Source organism: Dromaius novaehollandiae, chromosome 11 (assembly GCF_036370855.1).
Source record: "Dromaius novaehollandiae isolate bDroNov1 chromosome 11, bDroNov1.hap1, whole genome shotgun sequence".
In the NCBI taxonomy this organism is placed as follows: Eukaryota; Metazoa; Chordata; class Aves; order Casuariiformes; family Dromaiidae; genus Dromaius; species Dromaius novaehollandiae.
The window spans coordinates 10499295-10523022 of NC_088108.1; the positions used below are offsets into that span (position 1 = coordinate 10499295).

Genomic DNA, 23728 nt, shown 5'->3' on the forward strand with positions numbered 1-23728 from the left:
TGAGGGCTCTTTTTACTTACTTCTCCATAGTGCAAAGGGGAAGCCAGAGCTGAAAAGTGACACTCCATGTGCCCCCAAGTTGCAGAGGGGAAGTTAGGACTGAAAAATTGCTCTTCCCTGTGTTGCTGTGGGAAGTGGTAAATCCTCTTCTGCTTTTAGCTTGACCACATGCACAGGGACTGGAGTTTATTGGAGCTATTTGCACCAAGCCCAACTGGGTTTAGAGAATTTAAACTTCAGACTGCTTTTGCTTTACAGTTGTCTAAAGGCAAATTTTGGCACCATATCTATATGCTCATGAAACCATGCACCACAGGGCTAAGGCCTCTGCCCCATCTCCACCACCCCTCTCTGTAGTCAGGTGGGAATTTAACAGAGTGGTGCCCTTAATGCTGGAATATGCCCAGCAGTTGCTGCTGTGATGAGCTGTCCCCCCTCAACAAGAGGGTCAGAGGAAGGGATGAGCATGGCCTCACCCCCTTCCCCTGCAAGCCTTGTTCTCATTCACAGAGCTGTTTCTGGTGCACAGTGGAGTATGTTGCTGTGGTTTTGGTCTGCTTTTCTTACCCTTGCAGCATTAAACTGCATTGGTATGAACTTTTATATAAAATCTTGTGGCATCCAAAAGTGCTGGGAAACAAGCAAGAAGTTTCCTCTTTGCAAAGAAGAAAAAAAACCCCGAGTTTTTTAGCAGGGGTTGGTGCCTGCTTTGAGTGGTAAGGATATGGGCATGTCTTACTGCTCTCCCCAACTCCCTGCCTCTTTTTCTTCCTCTCTCTCTTTCTCACTCTCTTGCATAAGCATTTAAAAAGAAAATGTTGTTTTTTTTCTGGGAATCCAGGATCAGCCAAGGCAGAGAACGCATTGTCCCAGAACCACTTGCAGCAGCGTAAGAAGTCTGAAAAACCTTCTCATCCTGGCCAGATTGCAGTAGGTCTTTCACATCCACTGCTAATTCTGTTTTGTTCATAGTTTCCATTAAGGGTATGTCTGTGTCGTCAGCTCCTTTGGTGGTGCTTGGACTGCTAGCGAGTAAGTCCGTCTGAGAGGCTGAATGTGGCTGTGCAGCCTGCTGTATTGGCGTGTCTCATGAGCTTGCAGAGCAGGTCTGATGTGTGTCCAGCACAGATCATGGGCAGAGACTCAAGGTTCCCGCACCCCTTCTGGGAATGTGTATTGGGTAAATGTTTAGAAAGGAAGGCTGTCTTTAATGTTTTAATAAGTGATCAATCAGTTGGCCTGGAGTCCGGGAGTCAAGACCAGACTGGTAGCCCGTGCTTCTATCCAGCTTATAACTGTCTAGGATACGCACACTTAAGAATGTATTCACTTGCCACTCGCTGACATGCAGCTGATGGAAAGGATGATTGCTGCTTCTGTGTCTTATTTACTGAGCCTTGGTGTTGTTTGCGGGGCAGGGGTTGCCTATCAGATAACTGGAGCTCACGAGGCCTTGTGCAAGAGCTCGTGTATGGAAAGGGTGGTATTTTAGAAGTTTGCAGGGAGCCTGGATGGCCACGAGGAATGCAGAGCTGGGCAGCAGGTCACGTGCAGCATGAGGCAGTAGCATCCTAGTGACCTCAACCTCTGCTGGCTTAAGAAGACCTTATGTTTAGGCCATTGCCAATAACGTGGGAGGCCTGTATATGAGTTTGTGTAGGATTGGGGTGTAAAAGCCTCTGCGGATGCCAGCCATGGCTCTGTTAATATTACCTTTCTAGCCCAGAGGTGCTTCATACCCAGCCTGCTTGGATACAAGCACGTACTCAGGCCTGGCTCCTTGCAAGCCTCAGGCTAGTCTGGGACGGAAAATAAAACTCAGGCTGGTATGATCTGCTAGTACAGATGCAAAGCACTCCTTTTCTAGTACTAAAAAAGAAGTACTTCAGTACTCCTGCAACATGTGAAGATAAAATCATAAAAGTTTGAGATTCAAAATAACATACTGATTAAAGTTAGTCACATTTCGGCTTTAAAGAAAATCAAATGTTTTGGCTTAGGTCATTGTCCTGTGTGAAATATGCACTTGTGATGGACCACCAAAAGCATCGGCTTCCTAATAAATTTTTCAGTATAGAAGTGACAGTAACTACGTTTGCAGGGACAGTAAAATACTGCACATGTTTTTTAGTGATGGGTTCTTATAAAGCAAAAAAAAAAAATCAGCTGAGTTTTCTTTATTCAGAGTCCAGGCTCCTTTGCCAAGGGGAAGGACAGTGCCAATTCATTCTTAAAAGCAGCAGACTATTCCTCATCTAGTGATGAAGTTGGCAGCAGTGATGAAGATGACATGAACCACACAAGGTTGGCTTGTTTTTTTTCCTTTTTATTACACACTTCTAAATATCTAGGAAAAGTTGGCATCTATAAATACCTCTCCTCTGAAACTACTATCAGTCATTTATGTCAGCTGTAATTACGCAGCTTAATCTCACTATAATGAACTCCTGGGGGTCAGTGTTTGCTCCATCAGATGTATGCAGTGTAATAAGCTTTGATGACTTGCTGCGTTGGGACAGTGATGAAATGTCTTGTTTTAACTGAATATCAGTATGTAGTGCTTTTATAGAGATTATTTCACATTGATCAACTTTTAAATAGAATTTTTTAAAGAAAAAAACTGTATACTTTCATGCTAAATACAGAATACAATGAGAAAAGCAGGTTAAACATGACCGTTGAATTCAGTCAGCCTGTTCGCTTCAGTAGAAATAATTACCACTGAAAAGTTGAGTCTTGCACCTGGACTATTTATAAATAGGGATGGTGCAAGCAGCATTTGTCTTAGTAAAATTTTGCTGTATTTTTAATATTGTTATTTTGCAAATTGCTGCAGTTACCAGATGATACATTGCAGCTTTTACCAAGCTGATCTCATAGTAACCGTTTTTCTTTAGCTTTCCTGTTTCTCTTGCTGATTTTGTGACTGACATCTTGTGGTGTTTTACCTGTCATACAAAATGTGTATTCTGCTGAGAAATAATGGAGTGTGAATAACTTGCTATTCCAAATGAAAGAGAGTAAGGGGATCAATCAGTCAACCATGCTATTCAGAACTGCAAACAAAAGTATTTTTTAATATTGATGAATGAAACTTCTAATTTCGTTGCAAAGAGACTCCCAGTTTAACTCAAGTTTTAGGATTTACTCTGAAGTGCATCACTGTACCACAGAGCTCTCTGGGATAGGACTGTTGCTCTTCTGACATAATTGCACATGCAGTTTTGTCAGGCTTCAGGAAGAGACAGATTTATAGCACTCTTGGCAAGCTCTTACATTGGCCTGGTACCAGTCCTTTCCACTGTGCTGCTCTGAAGGCAGAGTTTTTGTGCCTGCATATGCCTCTGATTTGCATTTTTGGAGTTCATTTTCAAAGCTGAGGGATAAGGAAGGAGAGTGCTGAAAATCTTGGAGCTTGTTCAGTGCACCTGAATAAGTGTGTAGTTCTGTTCAAAAACTTTTTCTTTTCCTGTTATCTAAAGCATGTGAATGCCAGGTCTGAAGCTCCTTCTGTAGGAGTGTTTCTGTGTGGGCTTTGGCTGAGACACCTTGGGCCAGATTTTAGTTGGCTATTGAAAATGATCTCTTTTCTTTTCTTAACTTGCCTATGGAGCAGCTTTTGATATTCATGCTGCACCTTCCATTGAGGTGCTTAGGAGGACAAGGCTTGGGAGGGACATAAGCATATGCAGGAAAAGAGCTTTATATCCTCTTCGTCAAATCCTGCTAGCTAAACTGAATAGGTTTGTTTCCAAGAAAGCTGGGACCAAGGGCAGCTGTCTTTCACCAGAAAAAACAACTTTTGGTATTGTTTTTCTTTTCGATGAGATGAACCAGAATTCTTCCTCGAACACATCCTTTTTTTGTTTTAGGGAAAGGTTGTCACTGTATGTGATCCAGCATTATACCTGCTTGTATAGTATATATATTCGATGTTCGTTTCTCCCATTCTACAAAGAGTATTTCCTCTTTTGATGCATGAGGCATTTGCAAAGCCCCTTAAACACCAGATTTACTGTGGCTAATTTTTTGTACAGCTTAGTTTTCTCTCTCTGCTCTTTGTAAGCTGTTCACCTGCAAAGTTTAAACAAGATGAGTGCATGTGCGTGCTTGGCCACCGCTAGAAAGTGGGATGTTTACATGCTTTTCGAGATTACTTGCTGCTTGCTTTCCTGATAAGAGCATGTTCTTGCACTCATCATTGATCCTACTTTATGTCCTGCCATTCCAAAGTTTAGTATGAATGCAATGTTTACACCTCTTGTAGGAAAGAAAAACAAACAAACTTCTTTGCACTCGTATTAAGACAGTAGACCTCTGCACAAAACCACATTCTTTATTACTGCCTTGGCAACATTAAAAAAAACTCTTAAACTCTTCTACCTGTTGCAGTTCAGCACTAGTAGCACTGTAGAGCCCTTCACACCAGGATCCTGAATCCAATCAATTTACTAATTACTGGGAAAGAAGCAAAAACTAAATACACTTAAATGAATCGCTGTAATGAGAGCGCTCTGGAATAGATAAATATGGAATGAAAGTATACAGAAATGGGGTCAGAGCTTCATTGGCAGAAGTTTGAGGTTGTTGCACTAGTGCATAAAACCAACAGTTTAAAACAAAGATATTGCTGCTCAGGTAGGAACTCCCTTAGCTGCAGCTAACTGGAAGAATGGGGGTATATCACAATATGTGCTTGCTCTGTTCTTACCCTTTCCTTAAGTATTTGTTTCTGGTTACTGTTGAAGACAGGATACTGGGAAAGAAGGACATTTGGTCTGAACCTATCCAGCAGCTCTTATATTCTTCTGCCTCTGTGTGCTTCACTTTCTTTTTATATGAAGTGAGGATGGTCACATTGTAGGGACAGCTGGATGGCACTATGAAACGCCAGCGTAGTCAGTCACAGTAAACCTCAGCAGATGGGCCCTGCCACTGCTTTCCCAGGCCTTTGGTATCAGCATAGAGCTACTCAGCTCCTCCTCCCTTCACAGGTGCTGCTGCTGCACCTTTTGTGGAAAGCGGGTGGCTAACGATTGCACCCCTCAGGGTAGTGTGTGAGGAGAGACAGGAGAGGTTTTGGAGTAGGCACCGCTCAGAGGACCACTCGAAGGACCAGCTCTCACTTCCCTGACCAATGCAGCATCTGTCAGAATGATCCGTGAGCTGTAGGGAAGCAATCTGTTCGGGTGGGGAGAGCTTCCTACCGTGAGGGGTCCTCAGACTCGTGGCCGCTCAGGCATGTCCACAGACTAATCAACTTGCTTTTGTAGGAGAACCTTAACATATAACTGGTGAACATTAATTATGCTCAGTTTTGAACATGTGTATGTCGGGGAGGATTTTTTTTTTTCTTTTTTCCTCCTGAAGTAGTTCTCTTCATTAATTGGAATTTGTTACCAGGCAACTGCTAAGTAACCGAGTGGCAGATTTCTCAAGGACAAGAGTACCAGATGGAATTGAACTGAAACCCCAAAGCACCGTTGCAGAACAGAAGGTAATTTGGTCATTTGTAAGGGGGTGGGTACAGCGTGCGTGGGGAGCCAGATCATTAACGTACGTGATGAACACTGCATCCATTTCTTCTGGGCAGCTATTTCACCATGAAGTCCTGCTCAGTCATTTCGAGTTATAGCTATAGCCTTGAAAAAATGTGAACTGTTTCAGGTTTTGTGCTTTCTATAAATATGCTTACATTTAGGTACAAAATTGTGCCTCTTTATTTGTCCTTGTTATTGACCTGGTATTACTTTGTGATATCAGCATATTTCCTGAATGCACTAGAGGAGTTGAAAAAAGCAATACTGTTGATCATAGTCAATGTGTATTGTTGATATTTTTAAAAATTTTGATCTTTTTTTTATTTCAATATAAAGAGAAGTATCCCCTACTTTTTAAAATGTTACCCAAAGGGGAAAAAACACTTCATCCCTACAGACTCAGCAAAAATATGTATCTTCTCATATGCCATGTTCTGGTTCCTTCCCAGCTGTAGTGTCCAGCAAAGACTTTGAGTCCTGTGGATTTTCCTTGGTGATAAATATTAGTGTAGAAAAGATGAAGACAAGCAAAGCAGAACAATGTTCTTTGTGGTCAAAACCAAAAAAATACAGTAATAAGGCTTGCACACAATGTCAGAGCACTTCTCACGTTAGTGAATGTATTCTCATTTCACAGATAAGGAAAATAAATTGCTGTGAAACTGTTTTCCCCACTTCTGCTAACGTGAGCTGTGGAGGAGCTAGGAGGAAAAAAAGTTTCTTTTACCCCAGGTGTGATTTCTAAGCTTCAGACCGCGCTTTGGAGAAGGAATTATAAACAAGGAATCAGACCGAACCATAATCTCAACAGCTCACACTGTTTGTCTTCATCAAATCTAAACTGAACCTGAGCCATTATTTTAAAGTTTATTGATCCATACTAGAAATGAAAGAATTTCATTTCCACCAATTCAGAACAGCAGTGTGACGGAAATGGTTGTGCTGCGTTAAACAATTTCACCTTCACAGTCCCTCCATCTCCACCCGCATGGTTGCAAAGGAATAACAATACTGACTCCAGCCTCTCTCCAACCCCCATTTCCCAGCTTCAGAGCTCTTTACTGACTCTCTAACTTGAGCCTGCCTGTTTCTTTCCTGTAGTAAGAACAACCCAATGCTTTCCCCTTCCCCTGATATCTGGGTATTGACTGCTTGAGGGAAGGGAGAAGAATGGGGTCTTTGAGTCCCAGATTGGGGATGGGGGAGGATGGACAAGGGCAGAGGTCTCATTTTCTGGTGGGCTTGGGGAGGGAGTCTCAGGAGACAGAACACACAGATGACTCCCACCTCTCCTCACAAACATCTCTGACCCCCTCCAGCTTTTTCCCTTCTTCTCATGGAGAATCCTATCTATTCCTCCCACCTCCATTTCACCAACCACAGCGACTGTGAGGCTCCCTGACCTTATCCAATATCCCTTTCCCAGGCTCTTCAGCATGAACTGATTTGAAGTGGTTAGGGCATGCTACACTGCCCAAACAATTCTAAGGGAGGTTGGGTTCAGTTCAGCTAAACCTGACCCAAAACTGAACAAAAAAAACCCATAATGATTTGATTCCCTGATCTCAAATACTAACACGTTATTTTTTTAAAATAGCTAAAGTAAAATGTAAATCTCTTAGAGCATCCATTTGATTTCTAGATAATTACTTGGCTTTTAAAATGCAAACATCTTTTATTTTAGAATTATCTACTTTTTTTTGATATATTGGCCAGCATTCAAATAAAGCTTAGTTGGTTTCAGTAGGTTGTTTATCAAAGTCAGTACAATGTACAGACTTGCCTTGAATTCAACCGGTCAAAAACTGAGTGAGGAGGTACATTTTGCTTTGGTATAATTCAGGAGGAATTTTATAGTGTAGCAGTTAGCTCCCATCCCTTTTTACGCTCCAGTGCCGATGGCAGTCCAGTACCCTGCGGTACTAAGGAGGATAGTCTTCTGCATTGCCCTCTCCATCTGGGACAAGTTTGCTTTACAAATCCCGTTGTTCTTCCTCTCAAAGCTCCTGGGACTGCTTTCCCAGAAGCTTACCCATGTGGTCCCATGATTTGGTACTTCACCGTGTCAGCAGAGAGAGTTTGTGTGATGTCTCATAACTTACAGAGTTTACAAGTATATCTTCAAAGCTGGCGGGATCCTACAAAGAGGGCTGCAGAATCAAATCTTACTGTATTGGCAAGTCTGATATGGGATCCGACTGAATGTGATCATTCTAAAAGAAGGTTTCCTAACTGAGTAGATGTAAAGTAGCAATGAAATTAATAAGGGGCTTTGAACTAAATGCAGGTCCTGAATCAAGAAGTACCTACATCTGACCTTGGCATAGGTCAGATCTATAGTGTTAGGCAAGTCATTTGATTCTCTGTCTCAAGTGTCTCTGAGGATGAAGTTATTTCTTTACCTACTGCTTGGGGTAAGGTAGATAAGTAACATTTGTGGAGCACTTCAGAGGTGGAAGTCTATGTTGATGTCTCAGGTGTTTGCCACATGCTTTTGTATTTTCCTTTTATTTTAGTCTTTCTGTGGGGTTCATCTTTAGCTGATGCACCATGCAGAGTATAATAGCACCCTCCCCTGTATCCTCATTAGTTATTGTCCTTGTTAACTGGATTTGCACAGTGCATTGGAAGTATGCCAGATGTGGACTTTAACCATGTGTTCTCTTGTGCAGGATCAGATTTTAGGGAAACAAATTTCTAGCACCCACGAAGGCCTCTGGAGTGTAAACAACCAGAACTATCTCCTGCCAGATCTCCTCCAGCAAAGCCAAGTTTCAGACTCCTCTGTGAAACAGCCAAAAGTGCCACTGACTAGCCAGGAACCTCAGAACAAATCTGTGAATAAGGTACATGATAAAATTAGATTTGTTAGATTGAATGAATTGAACCATTGTTTCCCTCCAGCCCTTCGGTGCCTGAGATTGAGAGTCTTTTAACTCCATCTGTCCTTTGACAACATCCCTTCTTTTCTCTAAAAGCTTTTTTCTAGGGCTAAGAAATCTTGGGCTCCCTACCTGTTCTGTTTTTCCAGGTGTTTCTCCCCCACCCATCTCTCTCTCCTCTTCCCTTTCTCTCCTTACTTCCTTCCCCCCACCCCAGCCCATACAAACTTGAAAGCTCAGTGGCTTTTGCCCTCTGCTCCTTTACCTGTAATGTCGTCAGCACAGCACTCTGGCCTGCCTCTGCTCACTGTGTCTGGGTTGCCTTCAGCACAAGTGTCATTTGACAGTACACAGGAGCGTGAACCAGAGAAACGCATCTTGGCAGCCTCAAGGAACTCTAATCATGCTACAAGCGCAGGGGATGCTATGTGTCTCTGTTGGGGAGAAGCGTGTTACTGGAGGTAGATAATAGCTCTGTCGTGAGACAGGTCCTAAAAACAGCCTTACTTCAGGCAACAGCTTCCTCCTCGGAGGAATTACTCAAATCTCTTTGCTGGTGATGAGACAGGATGGAGTGATCGAAATGTAAGGAGACTTTTATTCATTCTCCTCTTCTAGGGACCAATTATTTCATTGCAGTGCAGTGTCTAGCTAAGAATCCTGCCACAACTCTTGCTCAGGCTTCCTGTTTTTCTCACTGAGTTTGTACTGTGTATCTACTGCTCTAAGATGTTCGTCACATCTATTTATGCCATATGCCATTTCCTCAGAGGCACTCACATTGCAGCGTGCTGTTTGCTCCCCTAGTGTTGTCTTCCTGAACAGACCTTGTTTTTCATTGTAGACGCCGTGCACTGAAAGTACACCTTCAAAAAGCAGTACATCATCTACAACATCATTTACTTCATTCATAGATCCTAGACTTCTGCCAATCACCCCTCCCACCAGTCCAGTAGGACCTCCCTGTAGTTCTCGTGAGTATGCTTTACTCTTCTCTTATAATGTCATTCCTGGGCCTTTTTTTCTTTTTTTTCTTTTTTTTTCTTTCTTGGGGCAATGGAGGGGGAAGGGTTTAGTGCTTGAAAATTGAAACTGTCAGTAACATCTCCAGAAACTGAAACTCCACATTGCTGTGAGCTTCATTGTACTGCTTCTGACCCTTCTTCCAAATGCAGCTTGCTCTACTCTACTCTATGTTGTCACAGTGCATACTCAGGAATACATGAGAAATTTTCCGGACACGTGGTTCTTTCTCTTGCTATATTATGCTCCCAAGGTGTTTTCTGATCTCTCTGGAGTCTGCCATAAACAGGCCAAATGTGAGACATAGCCAAACATCCACATTTTTTGTGATTCCATATGTCTTGTCTTCTAGCATCTAGTGCAAAACCTGAGCCTGTCAGGAGAGAGAATGTGAGGAAGGGCTCTGTTGTCAACGTTAACCCAACAAATATCCGCCCACAGAGTGACAGTCCAGAAATTCGTAAATACAAGAAGAAATTCAACTCGGAGATCCTTTGTGCGGCTTTGTGGGGTAAGCTCAGAAGCACATGGGCTTGTGTATGGAGGGAAGGCAGCAGTAGGAGACGTTGTCAGTATATGCCAGGCAGGTTTCACAGTTGTATTGCACCTCTCCTGTCAGAAAATCCTGGAGTGGTTCACAAAGTACATAGCTACACACTGCTCACATGATACTGCCTTTCTGATAAAAGATGGCAAACAGATGTGTTACAGTTGCAAAGGATTTTGTGCATCAGAATAAGAAAGCATTTTGAACAGGCACCAAGTTAAAACTGTGCTTGCTGAAAGAGCCAAAAGATTAAAATGTTTTAGTAATGTGAAACAAAGCAGGTTTGTGATGCTTTGTCTTCCTTACCTAAATAAGTGTTCAGTTGATTATGTTAAGTTCTGCCTCAGTATCCATCAAGTTCTGAAGAGTGGAAATAATCCAAACCTGAAGGCTTTTGCTGTTGTGTTTGTTTGCTGTTCCAAGAATCTTTCTGTGAGACTTTGAGCAATCAGAGACTGAAGCAAGTTAGGCATCAATCTTTCCAAATACTTGCCTGCCTTAGTTTCCACCTTGCTGGATCAACCTTTTTACAGGGTCAGCTTCACATGGCATGAAACCAAGATCAGTGTAGTCAGACTGATTTTCAACAACTAAAGACCTTGGCCAGTCTCACAGTAGCTAAATTATTGAGTTGTTTTAACCATCTGTCTACTTCTAAAGAAAAGGATGTATTCTATGGGACTCACCCAGCCTTTTACTTCTAGTCACTTTTTGAGTCTGGAATGAGAAATGCATGAAGTAGGTGAAACATTATCTAAAGGAAATACAGGTTTCCAGTTTGCAGCTTCACAGGTTTTGTGTAATGTATGTTTGAAGAAGTTCAAGATTTTAAATTAAGAACGGAGCTGTGTAGCAAGGTCTGTAATTAAATGTGTGCTGAGGGTGAAGAGCACCAGGTACTCAGCAGAGCATTGCGAGTAAAAGTTTGCTTGTTACAGCAGGATACCTTATGTCATTTCTTTAGAACCTGCTGGCTGGGAAATGTAGCTGTCATGCCAGCCAAACAAAATTTTTATACAGGGTACATCTTCTGGTGTTGACAGCCCACTGGAGCCTTCACTTCCTTGGGAGCAATTGGATTTCAGATAGATTCATTCCTTTAATTTGGCACTTGAAAGCATTTTTGTAAAAAACAGACTGTTTTCCAAATAAACACTCCCCGTCCTAGTATCAGTAGCCCCTCTTCCAACTAGTCCTCCTCCTGAACTTTGACTCTTGTCTTTGGGGGAAAGGAGGATCGTAGTTTTTAAAATTAGAAGAGATTCTCAGATCATTTAGTTGGATCTCCTGTGTGACAAAGAGTGGTGCTGGACTTTGAAGTTTTTGCAGTGCTTACAAGCACTTTCCAAGGTCAGCAAATAAGTTCAAGTTCACAAAGCATTTCCTTGTTGTTTAAATACACATTGACTTCAGTGGAACTACTCATGCTTCAAGTTATATGGGCATATAAGTGTTCTGCTGGGTAAAAGCTTTAATGGTGAGATTCCTTTTTCTTTCATTTTTCTGAGAGGTCTTCCACCGAAGAACAGAAAAATTACCAGGTACCATTAAGAAAGACCAAATAAGAATCAATTCTAAAAATAATTAACACAGGGTGAGCTTGGAATCATTAGGTGATTTATGTTGTACTTTTTACTGTGTATTAACAGGAGTAAATTTACTGGTTGGAACGGAGAATGGGTTATGGCTGTTGGACAGAAGTGGGCAAGGAAGAGTTTATTCCCTAATTACAAGGAGACGATTCCAGCAAATGGATGTTCTGGAAGGACTCAATGTGCTGATTACTATATCAGGTTAGTTCAGTGTCTAAAAGTGTCTGACCTGCATTGGGTTTGGAAGCAATTAAAAAGAAGAATTAGGTTATAAACTAGGTTGAGGAATTTGCTCTTACAGAAAATCACAGGACAGTTATTCCTGTTAATAGGAAAACAATCTTGAATTGTCAACATTTACATTCTCATTTCAGATTCAGATGAAGCTTTGGGATATTTCATTACCTGGTTAATGTGTAAAATAGTTTGTGGGAGGTATAAGGTGTGTCATATCCTTAAAATGAACTGGTTCTTGGCAAGTAATAGTTTGTCAGTTTGTGTTTGTTTACTTGTTCCTGTGATGGATGAGCATCGATTTAAGTGCAATTCTATGAAAATATCATTAAATAACCTCACTCAGTGGTCAACAAGATGTACAAACAATAATATCAGGGTGATCTATCCTGTAAAATTATCAATAGCATCAAATGGAGTAGCATCTTCAACCTCTACTGACAAAGAGCTTGGATTCTACCTTGCCAAGGTACTGAGGCCTTTTTTTGTCTGTGGATGAGAGTGGCCTCTAAGGATGCTTAGTACATAATGAGGTCAGAGATGTAGGTCCAGCAATGCATTGCTTCAACTTGCCTACAGCCCAGACTCACAGTGGTAGGTGATGGTGAGAGTTGTTTGTCCTGTTGTATGTTGTTCGTATGACATGGTCCTTTTTAGACTACCTTGTGTTCCTAGACTGCTGTTGACCCTACATCCTTATGAACTCAAGCAATAGAAAGGTTAACTGAGATAAAAGATGACAAAGTAATTCTCACCCTGCAAGGCATCCAAAAGAAAATAGCTACCTGTAATGAAGATTGTGAGTTAATTAGAACTAAGAGAGTCACTTATTCAAAATGGCCATTGTAGGCAATATCTGTGTTCCTTCCTCCCCATCAGAGAGCAAATGCCAGATAATCTGATTATCTCTGATAATACATGCATCTATAGAGACATATTCTTTAGCCTAAGGGAAGAATTTTAATCAAGTATGAAAATCTTGCATGAAGCTTGAGTCGCGTATGCCAAATGCCATAGGATTGTTCATATTCCAATTCCCACTTGAGTGCTGTTGTCACACAAGGCTTCTTTTATGCTGCTGGTCTCTTTTCTCACCTTGATGAGGCACAAAGGCCCTCTGTATTCAAGGTCACAAATCTCAGGCTTTTTGTGGGTGTGGGAGAGTTTGTGCTTCAGTGAGCTAAATCATTACATCTGTCTTTTCCTGCAAATCCCAGGCAAGAAGAATAAGTTAAGAGTGTATTACTTATCATGGCTAAGAAACAAAATTTTGCGCAATGATCCGGAGGTGGAGAAGCGGCAAGGCTGGGTGTCTGTGGGTGACCTGGAAGGCTGTGTACACTACAAAGTTGGTAAGGTCTTTTTGGTTTGTCCTTAGAGTTCTGCATAACCCTGCTTTGATTAATCATCCTAATCTCACAACACCAGCATTTTTCTTCAGCTTTCTTTCAGAATTGCACTGGGCATAATGTCTCTGACTGTTGCCAAATCTCCTTATTTTATGTAGCAGATACTTTGCTCCCTCTTATTCCAGATAGCTTCTCTCCTTGCAGCCATTCCCAGGTTGTATTACAGCTATTTCTTGCACAGGCTGGGAGAAGGGAGGGATGGCCACAGTCTGTTGCTCAGTCAGTGGTTTAGGATTTCTGTAGTTACTTAAGGCCTTCATTAGACTGAGGTTTTCCACATGCACAGTATTCAGCTTCTCTCCTGACCCTGAGTAAATGCTGGTTAGGCTAGTAAAATTGGACTAGTAAAATACTAGTAAATCATATCTGTAGGATATCCATGGGTAGGTCAGATTGGAGGTTCTACAGCTTATCTTTGTGTCTATATTATAAAACACCCGAGTATACCTTTGTTTAAATTCATACACTGCAATTGGTATCGTAGCAGTTGAAGTACCATCTGGCTCTTGACTTTCAGGCAGTCCATTCTTGCAGATGAACATCAGTATTGTGATAATTTCTATCATTTACCTGTGTTGAGGGGGTGTGATGTATAGCTCAAGTTTTGCTTTATTGAAAGATGGTATATGAAAGTGGCATTTTTCAAAGTCAAATAGAGAAATGATACAGGGGAGTGCAGGAGACAGGGAGAGGGGGTGAGCTCTGTTAAATGCTTTCCTTGACTTTTCTTCACTTTTAGATCTCATGGCTTTAAAAGTAGCACAGGTTAAATCCAAGAAAGAAAGTGAAGCAGATGTATTGTTACTTTCTTTGTAATTATGGCTAAGCACCATGTATTCCACTTCTCTCGCTTATTTTTGGGTTTGAAGTATTTAAAAAAAAAAACAAACCCTAAAATTAGGCAGACATTTACTAGGAGCTTTTGTGTGTACATGAGAGTCATAAATCCATTAAGTAATTCAAATAAAGGTTTTATCAACACTCTCTGAGCCAGGCATACCCTTAGCAAGCAACACTTTCACACATTCTGTTGGAGTTAGAACCACCCTGAAATCTCCTGTTGTGATCAAAATGTGATTTCATTTGCTGAGCTTGCAGAGATGCTCTTTGGCTTTGCAAAGGACCTTCCCTATAAAATTGACAGTTTGATTACTCCTTTTTTATGCAAATAAGGTTTTCGTGGAAAAAATGGCCTGCAAGCCAATCTTACTGCTTTGACAAAACAGCAACTGTTGTTTTCTTGATGGTGAATCTTCTCATATCTTGACCTTTGCTTTTACAGCTATTTTTCCAGGTAGAAGAAAAGGATGTATTGTTTTGTGGGGGGGGGTTTCCCCCTTTCTCAGCCTATGTTAAATTCTCCTGATCAAGGTCTGTCCTTATCTACTCTTCAAGGGCTTCTGGTATATGTTTGGGAAGTATGAAATGCTCTTGCTGTGAGTGGCAAGGGCTGAGCAAACCCGCCTCCCACAGAAAACAAACCTTAACTCAGTTGTATAACACCTGCATCTTTTAAAATTTCCTGTCAAGCAAACAGTGAATGTAAAATGAGGGGAGACTGCATCAGGATGCTATGCCTTAGCAGTCTATTTCCAAAACAAATGCTTGCCTCTGGCAGAATTAAAACAAAATGTACAAAGAAGCCTTAATTTTTCCATACACAATTCTGCATTTATTCTTGATGGGCCCAACATGAGCCTAATGAACTTGGAGAAGTTGCTCGTGTCTTGAATGCTTACTCATCTCAAAAACAGAGGAGTCCTTTGCCCACACTAGCACATGGAGATTTAATCCCATGCATGAGCAGTGAATTGAAAATTCAGCCTGCAGAGTATAACAATCATTCAGCAAACCACCATTCCTCCAAGAGTAGCTTAGAAGATACTGTAGCATATTCACAAGGAGCAATGTTGGTATGGGTTCACATTTAAATTAAAGTAGCTTGGCTTTCCTGCAAGGTCAAGCCTTTTTTCCTGACCAGGCTTTATTACAAGAAAAATACACATGCATATGAAAAGCAATGTATAAATGTTGTTAACATATCACTGGTGGTATTAAACATTAACATCCAGAATCCAGTAGTCTCCCTTGCTGGATAGTTTCTTGCTCTACGAATAGTCCTGTGAAGTTATTCCACGTGACGAAGTTAGTTTTTTATTTAAGTGTCCCTCTGCTACCTAAGAAATTGTTCTTTTTGTATTACAGTAAAATACGAGAGAATTAAATTCCTTGTAATCGCTTTGAAAACCTCAGTGGAAGTTTATGCTTGGGCTCCAAAGCCTTATCACAAATTCATGGCTTTTAAGGTAAGTGAAACTTCACTTTGGTTCAGATATACCACTGTTCCTCACTATTTTATCATCTACTCTTTGCTTTTGCTTTTCGTTGCTTTGCATAACATTTGTTTCTAATTCAAGATAAAATGAATACTCTCTTAAAGAGAATGTAGCTCATTTGACATGCATTGGAGATGACAGGCAGTAACCTGTCACAGTCATGTTTCTGTTAGATGTAAACAACTTGTTTCAGTGCAGTGCCAAAATGCACGTTTGAATTTGCAAAGTTGGTGCTGGTTTCCCTCAAAAGAGGGAGAAATTTAACATGAATGGTATTTAGCCTAATTTTTGCCTAGTCCAAAACACAAGTGAGTTATCCAACTTTCTTCGAAGCTCAATGGATGATGGGTACTTACTCCTTTAATGCAACATACAACTGTAACAAAAATAGCTAATGTTTGAGTGCTGAAAATTCTTAAGAAAGATCATATATGTTGATCTGGAAACCAACAGCTTTATTGTTTTACACAGTGTCTGATTTTTCTTTTTCCAGTCCTTTACGTCACTTCATCACAAACCACTGTCAGTTGACCTGACAGTTGAAAATGGACAAAGATTAAAAGTGATATATGGCTCACTAGTAGGCTTTCATGCTATTGATGTGGATTCTGGATCTGTGTATGACCTGTACCTTCCAACACACGTAAGATATTCCAAAAAAATAAGTAAACGTATCTGTTTGTTGGGCTGTATGTTGATGATGGTTGGGCAAAGTGCTGTGTTATATTTCAAAACACAGGGTAGGAGAATAATTTTTCTATGCCAGCTAATAGAAAACTACTTTTCACATGGATTTTATAACAATGAACTTCTGTTAAAAACCTTTCTTTTCTCATATTCAGAATATCAATTTCGTGATTTGTCAGAAAGCCTGTTGTATGGACAATATTATGTTTAATTGATTTATCCTGGAAATTTAGGACTTCTTTAAAGCATTAAAAGTCACAAAAATATCTACATGAATTTAGGTGACTTTTACAATCTATCAATGTGCTTTCGAATGTTGATAACAAGCTGATTAAGATAGCGCTGAATTAAGCTGAAATTTGGCCCAAATTTCAAAGACTGTTGCAGTATTTTAAAATTTTGATCTACTACAAAAATGTTACCTTTGCAGTAATGAGTACCTGTAGCTAGAGAAGCCAGGTATAAGCCAAGCCCAAATACAAATAATGTTCCATCAAAATATTTGCATCTCAGTCCCATATACTGGCATGTGTGTACATGTGCTCCCCTGAGTAATCCAAATTTATTCACCTTGGAGCACAGTTACATTTGTTTTACATGATTACAGATCCAAGCTCAGTGTCCAACCTGTTATTTGCATTTCAGTCATGACTTTGCAGAATCCCAACTTCCAGACTAAATACATTTGCTGATCTTACTGCTCAGTTGCCCACACCACCAGTCCTGAAATTCAAAAGAATTTTTACACTTTCCTTGGGACTTTCTCATTAGATTTTCAAGCAGAAGTTGGCATGAAGATGTTCATTTCAGGTTGATTTGTACATGTTGTATTGTGTACCAGTTTGCTGGAATGATGGTGACCATTATAAACCTGTTTAAGCTCAGCTAACAACAAAGTAATTCCTCTACAGACGTGAATGGCAGGCATGGGGCTGCCCAGTATGAAGTTTATGCTCTGGTTGAAGTCTTTTTGTTTTTTAGCTGCAGATAGTTCTTTTCAAATTTGTGGGTTCCAAAAGCCATAGAAACTTGGGGAGTTAGGTTCAAAACACTGATGGGTGCCCACTGCTCCAGTCTGGCAGGAGGCTCCCTGCAGGAGGACTTCTCTGCTCACATGAAAACCTCCTTGAAGTCAACAGTGCTCTGTACTGGCAAAGGGTTAGCTAATCTGAGTGCCATTGCCTCACTAGATCCCAAGGCAATGTGACCCAAAGGGAATTTGGGGAACTTTGAAGAAATCTGATCCCAGATCTGCATGTTGCAGCCTGTGCCTTGAACTCTTTATTTTTTTATTTGTAATCCACTCTCAGCCCTGTGTTTTCCATTCAAATGAAAACCCATGCCTCCTCCTTAGCAAGCCACTTGATCACCCCTGCTACCCTGAAGTGACAGCCTTCACATGCTATCCAAACTGTATTTCTAATAGCTACAATGTTTGAGGATGGTTTTTTAGTTTATAAACTTCTTTTAATTAAAAATAACTTTTCTAGATATTCAGAACAACGTGTTGAATCACTTGCTAAAAGCTGTTTTTTAAAGGAACTTTACATTTCTGTTGTTAAATGGTATATTTGAGCCAACAATCAGTAGCATTGTTAACTATGCAGCTGTTAAAAATTGACATCACTTTATAAATCTAACCATGATGCCTGCATGCCATCCCTGGAAGTTGGTTGCTAAGCAAGATGAATAATGACTTGTCAAAAAGATCATTAGCATAATTGCCCAAGATATGAAAGGCAAAGAAAAAAGTGAACCTTTTGAGCACTTCTAGTTTTTCAACAGGCTTCAAATATAATTATGTACATGATGAGACATACTCCCCAGGTGAATGCCCTGAATATGTGGGGCACCTTTAAGAGGACCGTGACTCTATTTGTGTGTGCTTTTCCACCAAAAGTTAGCATGTACTAAAAATACATTTTCCCTTAAGAGCTCTAGACCTGAAATAAATCTGCTGCTACAGTGGCTGTATCTTGTTCGGTATTTTGTTACTTTAAAGAGCATCAGATAGACTGGATAATTCTCTCAAGGAGCTTTGTAGTGGCAACAGACCAGACTTTAACAGGCTGACTTTAGATACTTTTGCTTTCTGGTACCCTCTTTTCCTCGTTCCCCACCTCTTTCTCCATCTCTTACCTGCTTCGATTGCTCATGCGAGTACCAAGGCAACACATTAAAATTGCTCTGCGACTCTGGATACCCGTTCTAGTGTTACGGATAGTTGTCGCGGAGGCACGGAGTCAAGTGGTTGGCCAGAGTATATTCAGTTTGGCAAGTACAGCTTCAGTGCTTCTTTACTGTTCGTTGTGCCGTTACGGCATGCGTAAATGTATGTGCTTGAAGAAAAAAGATCTGTGTGTTGCTGGCTTGTGAAAATGGTGTAGAAACTCCAGTTGTGTGCTTCCTATAGAAATATTAATTGCAGTGGTTTAATTTACTATTTAATTAACATCCTGGTTTGAGTAGCGCTTTGAAAAAGGAAATGCTTTGTTATTCATTTTAAGGTTCTCCTCTTTTTCTTTCAAAAATGTTTTCATAAACCCCTACCTTCATAGTTGTATACGTGCATTTTTTTTTCACTGGGGACATGTGTTGGCTTCTGGGAGAGATTCTAGTGCACTGAACATCTGTTAAAATAATTTGTGTAAGTGAAACGCACTATTCCTGTGGCATGCAGAAAATGTGTACTGAACAACATTTAAAAGGCCACTGTTATTAGAGAATAATGTATGTGGGAGGGAGTGGCATAGTAGAGTGGCTTGTGTTTGAAAGGTCCAGGTAACTTTTTAACTTGCTGTAAGTACTGTTAAGCTTACAGGTTTTAGCTCATGAGTGGGGCTAAAGAAATATCGTGGAAAGTGAAAGCACTGATTTTCTGGTATGTGGAAGCTTTTGTCCTTCCTCCATCTTCCTCTGAAATAATTTTGAATTCAAATTCTATTCACCTTCCTTCTATTTATATAATGCTAGCTATAGTTATAGCTATAATTCACTTTTGTGAATGAGTCAGTAAATCTTTCTGTTTCTCAGTGGCTCCTTGGCTTCTTTAACCCAAGTAATACTGATAAAGTGAAATATTGAACATTGACTTATTTGCAAACCTTCTGTAATATCTAAAGGGGTGAGGAGGGGGAGAAAGCCCATGTGTAGCCCATTTTTGCTAGCTAGCAAAATATACAGCCTTTCTGAAAACATTTCTTTCACTTTCTGTGAGCTGCAAGCCAGTTCTTTTTATTGCTCTGCCAAGCCTAGTTAGATTGATATAGTCACTAAAATTGCAGTCCACTTTCTGATATAAATCTTAGTAAAATATGATTCCAGATCCAGGGGACTATTCGCCCACATGCCATTATCATCCTCCCAAATACCAGTGGAATGGAACTTTTACTTACCTATGAAGATGAAGGCATCTACATTGATATATACGGGCACTTCACAAAGGAAACTGTTTTACAGTGGGGAGAAATGCCAGCATCTGTAGGTATGTATGAAAAATAGCACTTTATTAAGTGTAAGATTCTGCTATATGAAACCTGACTTCTTTATTAGGTTTGTATCCATCTGAAAGTTGTTGTGTGGCACACTAGGCAACTTTGGAGCAAAGCAGATATCTAAAGAGTGAACAGATTTATGTACGTTTGTGTTAAGACAGCCAATGATTGTAAGAGCCTTCACATTTGTACCATAGAATTTATATTCATATCACACTCTCACACATCATGTGTTTACTATCCAGCCAAACTTCACTGAGGATGCAGCCTACCACCAGTTTTTACTTATGTCATTTAAATGAATTACAGAGAGAAAAAGTGCTCGTTTCCTACTTGGATTGTTCATAGCCCATAGCATTTTATGTAGAAATTCATAACTTTAGAGGGCTCATTGAAGAGGTCTATAACCACTGCCAAATGGCCCCTTAATTTTACCACTTTGAATTCAGAGTGCTGCTGGTCTGGGGTATTTGTGATAGGCTCTCAGTCTCTCCAAGCTTCCGGTTCGCTTTGTAGGAAGGAGATTCTGATTGTACTGTAGCCAGGACAGCTATTTGCTTCACCTTCCCTAGAGGGCTTCCAGCTAACAGTATGGGGAAAAACAAGAACATCCCAGGCAGATTTTTGCTTTTATTATTTGGTGCCTTTAATTTCTATTTTGGCTTGCTCCTATTCATCTGCATCTTAAAATAAACATACAAACAAAAAAAACCTCATGATACTCAGATTGTGCAAAAGTATATTATGAGCATGGGAGAAACTGGAGACTACAGTGAAGAATCAAGCACGTTCACCTTTTTCTTTCCGCTTCTAGGAAACTAGGTAACTTCTAGGGAAACTCCGTTAAAATCAGTGGAATGACAGCAGAGTAAATACAAGGTCCATCATTTCTGGAGGATTTTCAACACTACTGAGGGCAAATAGCCCACCTCTGGAATGCAGATTCCCACAAATCAGCTTAGCTTTTTTGTACTGTCAGAATAAAATTGAGCATCAAAACTGCTTCAGTTTTAAGAATCAGTTCACTTTTGTATCAGTTTATAAGCTAGCTATCTAGTGTTTCTTTTTCTCCAATAAATAACTTCCACTCCACTTTTCAGCTCATATCCAGAGCGGCAGGGCATAATTAAAATATATCAAGTCAGTTTTTCATATTTTCATTTTTCATATTCGAATATTGAATGGTCTTTGATATGTTGAAGTTTTACATCCCCTCTGAATTAATGTTAGAAGCACCATAAGAAATAATAATCAAAGAGCAGTTACCCAGCAAGTTCGGAAAAAGAAAAGTTCTAAAGAGAAGTATTGAGTGTAATTGGAAGCTGCATTGAAAAATGTTATCTGAAGGAGGCAGAAGCTTTCAAGAAGCATGTCATTATGAGAAGTACCTTCCTTACGCCTTGCAAAAAGTAGCAAGCTTACTCAATGTGAAGATTTTTTTTTTTTAACTGTAATGTCTTACCCACCTTATAGTGTGCATATATGATATGTGATTTTCATAAGTATTTAAACTTTTTTGTTTTCCCACACATGCTTCATCGATTTGGTCTCCTTTTTCCTGCCTTGGGAAGTAACAGAATTTTAAAGCTGCCTTTATATTACTGTCCTGCCAGAAACTAACCCTAATCTCATGTTTAATACTTTTTAAAGCATGGATATTATTTATAATTATTACAGGGTTTTCCAGTTGTATTATTCTTACTATCTGCTATGTCCTAAGGAGTGCCTCCTATTAATAAGTCAGTGTGCTCCAAAGATGGATGGAAAAAAGGAATGGAAAAAAGGGCTTTGTTAGATTCTGCTTTAGAAAGGAGGATATGGCCAGAAGGGTTGTTTAGACTTATGTCTCCTATTTGGAAATTAGCAGTTTGTGACACTGGGCACTGGTTACCCTCAGAGCTTCTTCACTTAATCTAGAGTTTGCAGGAATGCCTCAGAAGTGAGCCAAAGAGAGCTTAAGTCCTGTTTTCTGCATTGCTGAAAGTACTGAATCATCAAACCCTGAAAAATGTGAGGTAGGTTTGTAAAGCATTCCTGTGGCCTGGAATTCACACTGCCTTAACTTCACTAAAATTTTTCTTGTACATACTCGGCTAGCATTGAAGTGAATAAAGCTTCACCAGTTCGGACCAACTGAGTATGTGGTCCTCTATGCCAGTTAATTACTGTCTTCTGTACACATCTGTGTACACACTTCTCTTCTGCGCACATCTGGCTAGGCATGACATTCTCAATTTCACAAGGCTGGTTACATCTTAATAGCAGGAATGCCATCTGGACATTCTGTTTCCTCATGCTCACACAGCCATTCCTCCTGTTCTTTGGCATGTGGTCTATGACAATCATTTGCATGGAAGAATGACCTGATCATTTTTGTTACTGTATTTTAGAGCAGTGGAACAAATAGGAACAGGATGGAGACAACAGTTCTGAGAATGGTATCCTATCTGCTGAATTTTACAAGATAGAAGTCCAGCCTGCGCTAGTTGTTTAACTTTTTTCTCTGGTCAGTCTAGACAAATGGGCACCACCAGCTAGGAAGTAATCCCATCCTGAGACAGGTCGCTAAGACAAGTGTAATGAAGCATCTACTCGGGTGGCAAGGTTAGGACAGCTGAGTGAACAGCTAGCTCTCTGTGGAACATCTCCGTGTGTCCTCTGGAAGGAAAGGTGTCTGTCCCTCTGTCTCTCTTTCATTATTTATACTTCTGTGCATTCCACAGCTGAAGGGAGGCAGTCTCCAAACAGCCCCTCTCAGCTGTCCTTTGAAATACTCCAGTATGTTAACTTGAGAGCTCTTGCATTGCTGCTGCTGCTGCAGCGCTTTTGGTATCTCAGAACTAGATTTTTTTGGAACAGAAATTGTCAACCATAGCACATTTGAGTCAGGTCTTGTGATATGGTACAAGATTTATTTCACTTCTGATTGGAATCACATTTTAGCTACAAACAAATTGACCCAACTCCTTACTCAGAACTTGATTTAAATTTTAAACAGAGAGCTCTCTTAACTATTTTTTTTAGTAATTGTTTCCCACCAGTTCTTGTTCATTTTCTTGCTCCTTTGAGATTTTTGGCTCCAGACAAAAACAGTAACTATTATGAGAGAGGTTTGACTAACCATGCTATTTGCATGGCCAAACTTAGGGTGAATTTGCAAGTTTCACATAAGATACTGCCCTCTTGGAATTTCCAGACTTTAGCAGGTCTGACAACAGTCTGTATGAGCTTATTTCAAAGTTTTGACCATGTGTTTCAGGGATAAAAGGGTATGATCTTAGCCTTGGGGTTCTATCTAGCCATCCTTTGCTCAGTTCTTATTTTCCTTAAATAATTATTTTGAATCGAAACTTCTGTAGTATCTTGAGTGACTAAGAAAAATAATAATAATAAAAAAGTTGTATTGTAATTGATGGATTTAGGACAGGGAAACTAAATATAGCTGCCTCTCATAGTCTTTAAGTTGGGACCTCTGTGACCGATCTGTTAATAAGATACTGGAGCGAGGAAGCTCAAATCCATTGGGAAATTAAAATTGTAGCGCTACTCTATCTATGTTTAATCTGGAAGATATCTCACATAGGTAGGGCTAAATACAAATAGAGCTATAATGTTTGCTTTCTATAAAACAAGATTAAAAAAGGATTTAGGAAACATCAAGTTAATAAGATTTGAGAGCACTTTTGCCCTTTCATACAAGTAATGAATTATTTGCATATGAGTAATGAATTATATCTTCTTGGAGGATTGGCACAAAATTGGATATTCTTTGTAGTGTTCATGTTGGAAGCCAAAAGGATGTTATGTGGAGAAGCAAGACAGCATGTCCAAAAGCTGGTTGTATTACTGTATCACTGCTCTATCAACATACTTTAGTGGTTCTTGAAATAATTGCTGTCCAGCTTTCCACAGAAAATGCCTGCTCATATCCAAATGATTCTTACTGTTCACATCTCCTGTGCAGTTTTTCACCAGTAACCAGCA

At 40.1% G+C, this 23728-nt stretch overlaps 1 protein-coding gene and 1 long non-coding RNA gene across 3 annotated transcripts in view; one reads left to right on the forward strand and one right to left on the reverse strand.

The window, feature by feature from the left end:
• Nucleotides 1-23728, forward strand: part of NRK (Nik related kinase) — a 108433-nt gene that overhangs the window by 74423 nt on the left and 10282 nt on the right. The window contains exons 19-29 of the mRNA XM_064518227.1: nucleotides 842-930; nucleotides 2186-2304; nucleotides 5404-5497; nucleotides 8213-8386; nucleotides 9267-9396; nucleotides 9798-9956; nucleotides 11642-11785; nucleotides 13036-13170; nucleotides 15433-15533; nucleotides 16057-16206; nucleotides 19575-19734. Of these exons, the coding sequence (XP_064374297.1) occupies nucleotides 842-930; nucleotides 2186-2304; nucleotides 5404-5497; nucleotides 8213-8386; nucleotides 9267-9396; nucleotides 9798-9956; nucleotides 11642-11785; nucleotides 13036-13170; nucleotides 15433-15533; nucleotides 16057-16206; nucleotides 19575-19734 (1455 nt within the window). The remainder of the gene's footprint in view (nucleotides 1-841; nucleotides 931-2185; nucleotides 2305-5403; nucleotides 5498-8212; nucleotides 8387-9266; nucleotides 9397-9797; nucleotides 9957-11641; nucleotides 11786-13035; nucleotides 13171-15432; nucleotides 15534-16056; nucleotides 16207-19574; nucleotides 19735-23728) is intronic.
• The window catches only part of LOC112997205 (uncharacterized), a 30765-nt gene continuing 15681 nt past the window's right edge, over nucleotides 8645-23728 (reverse strand). The window contains exons 3-5 of one of the 2 annotated variants that reach the window (XR_010391032.1): nucleotides 19646-19728; nucleotides 18390-18657; nucleotides 8645-8856 (exon numbers count right to left, since the gene is read on the reverse strand). This is a non-coding gene — a long non-coding RNA (uncharacterized LOC112997205). Of the gene's footprint in view, nucleotides 8857-16795; nucleotides 18658-19645; nucleotides 19729-23728 lie in introns of those variants that run through there. The other variant, XR_003262639.2, reaches the window with a different exon arrangement.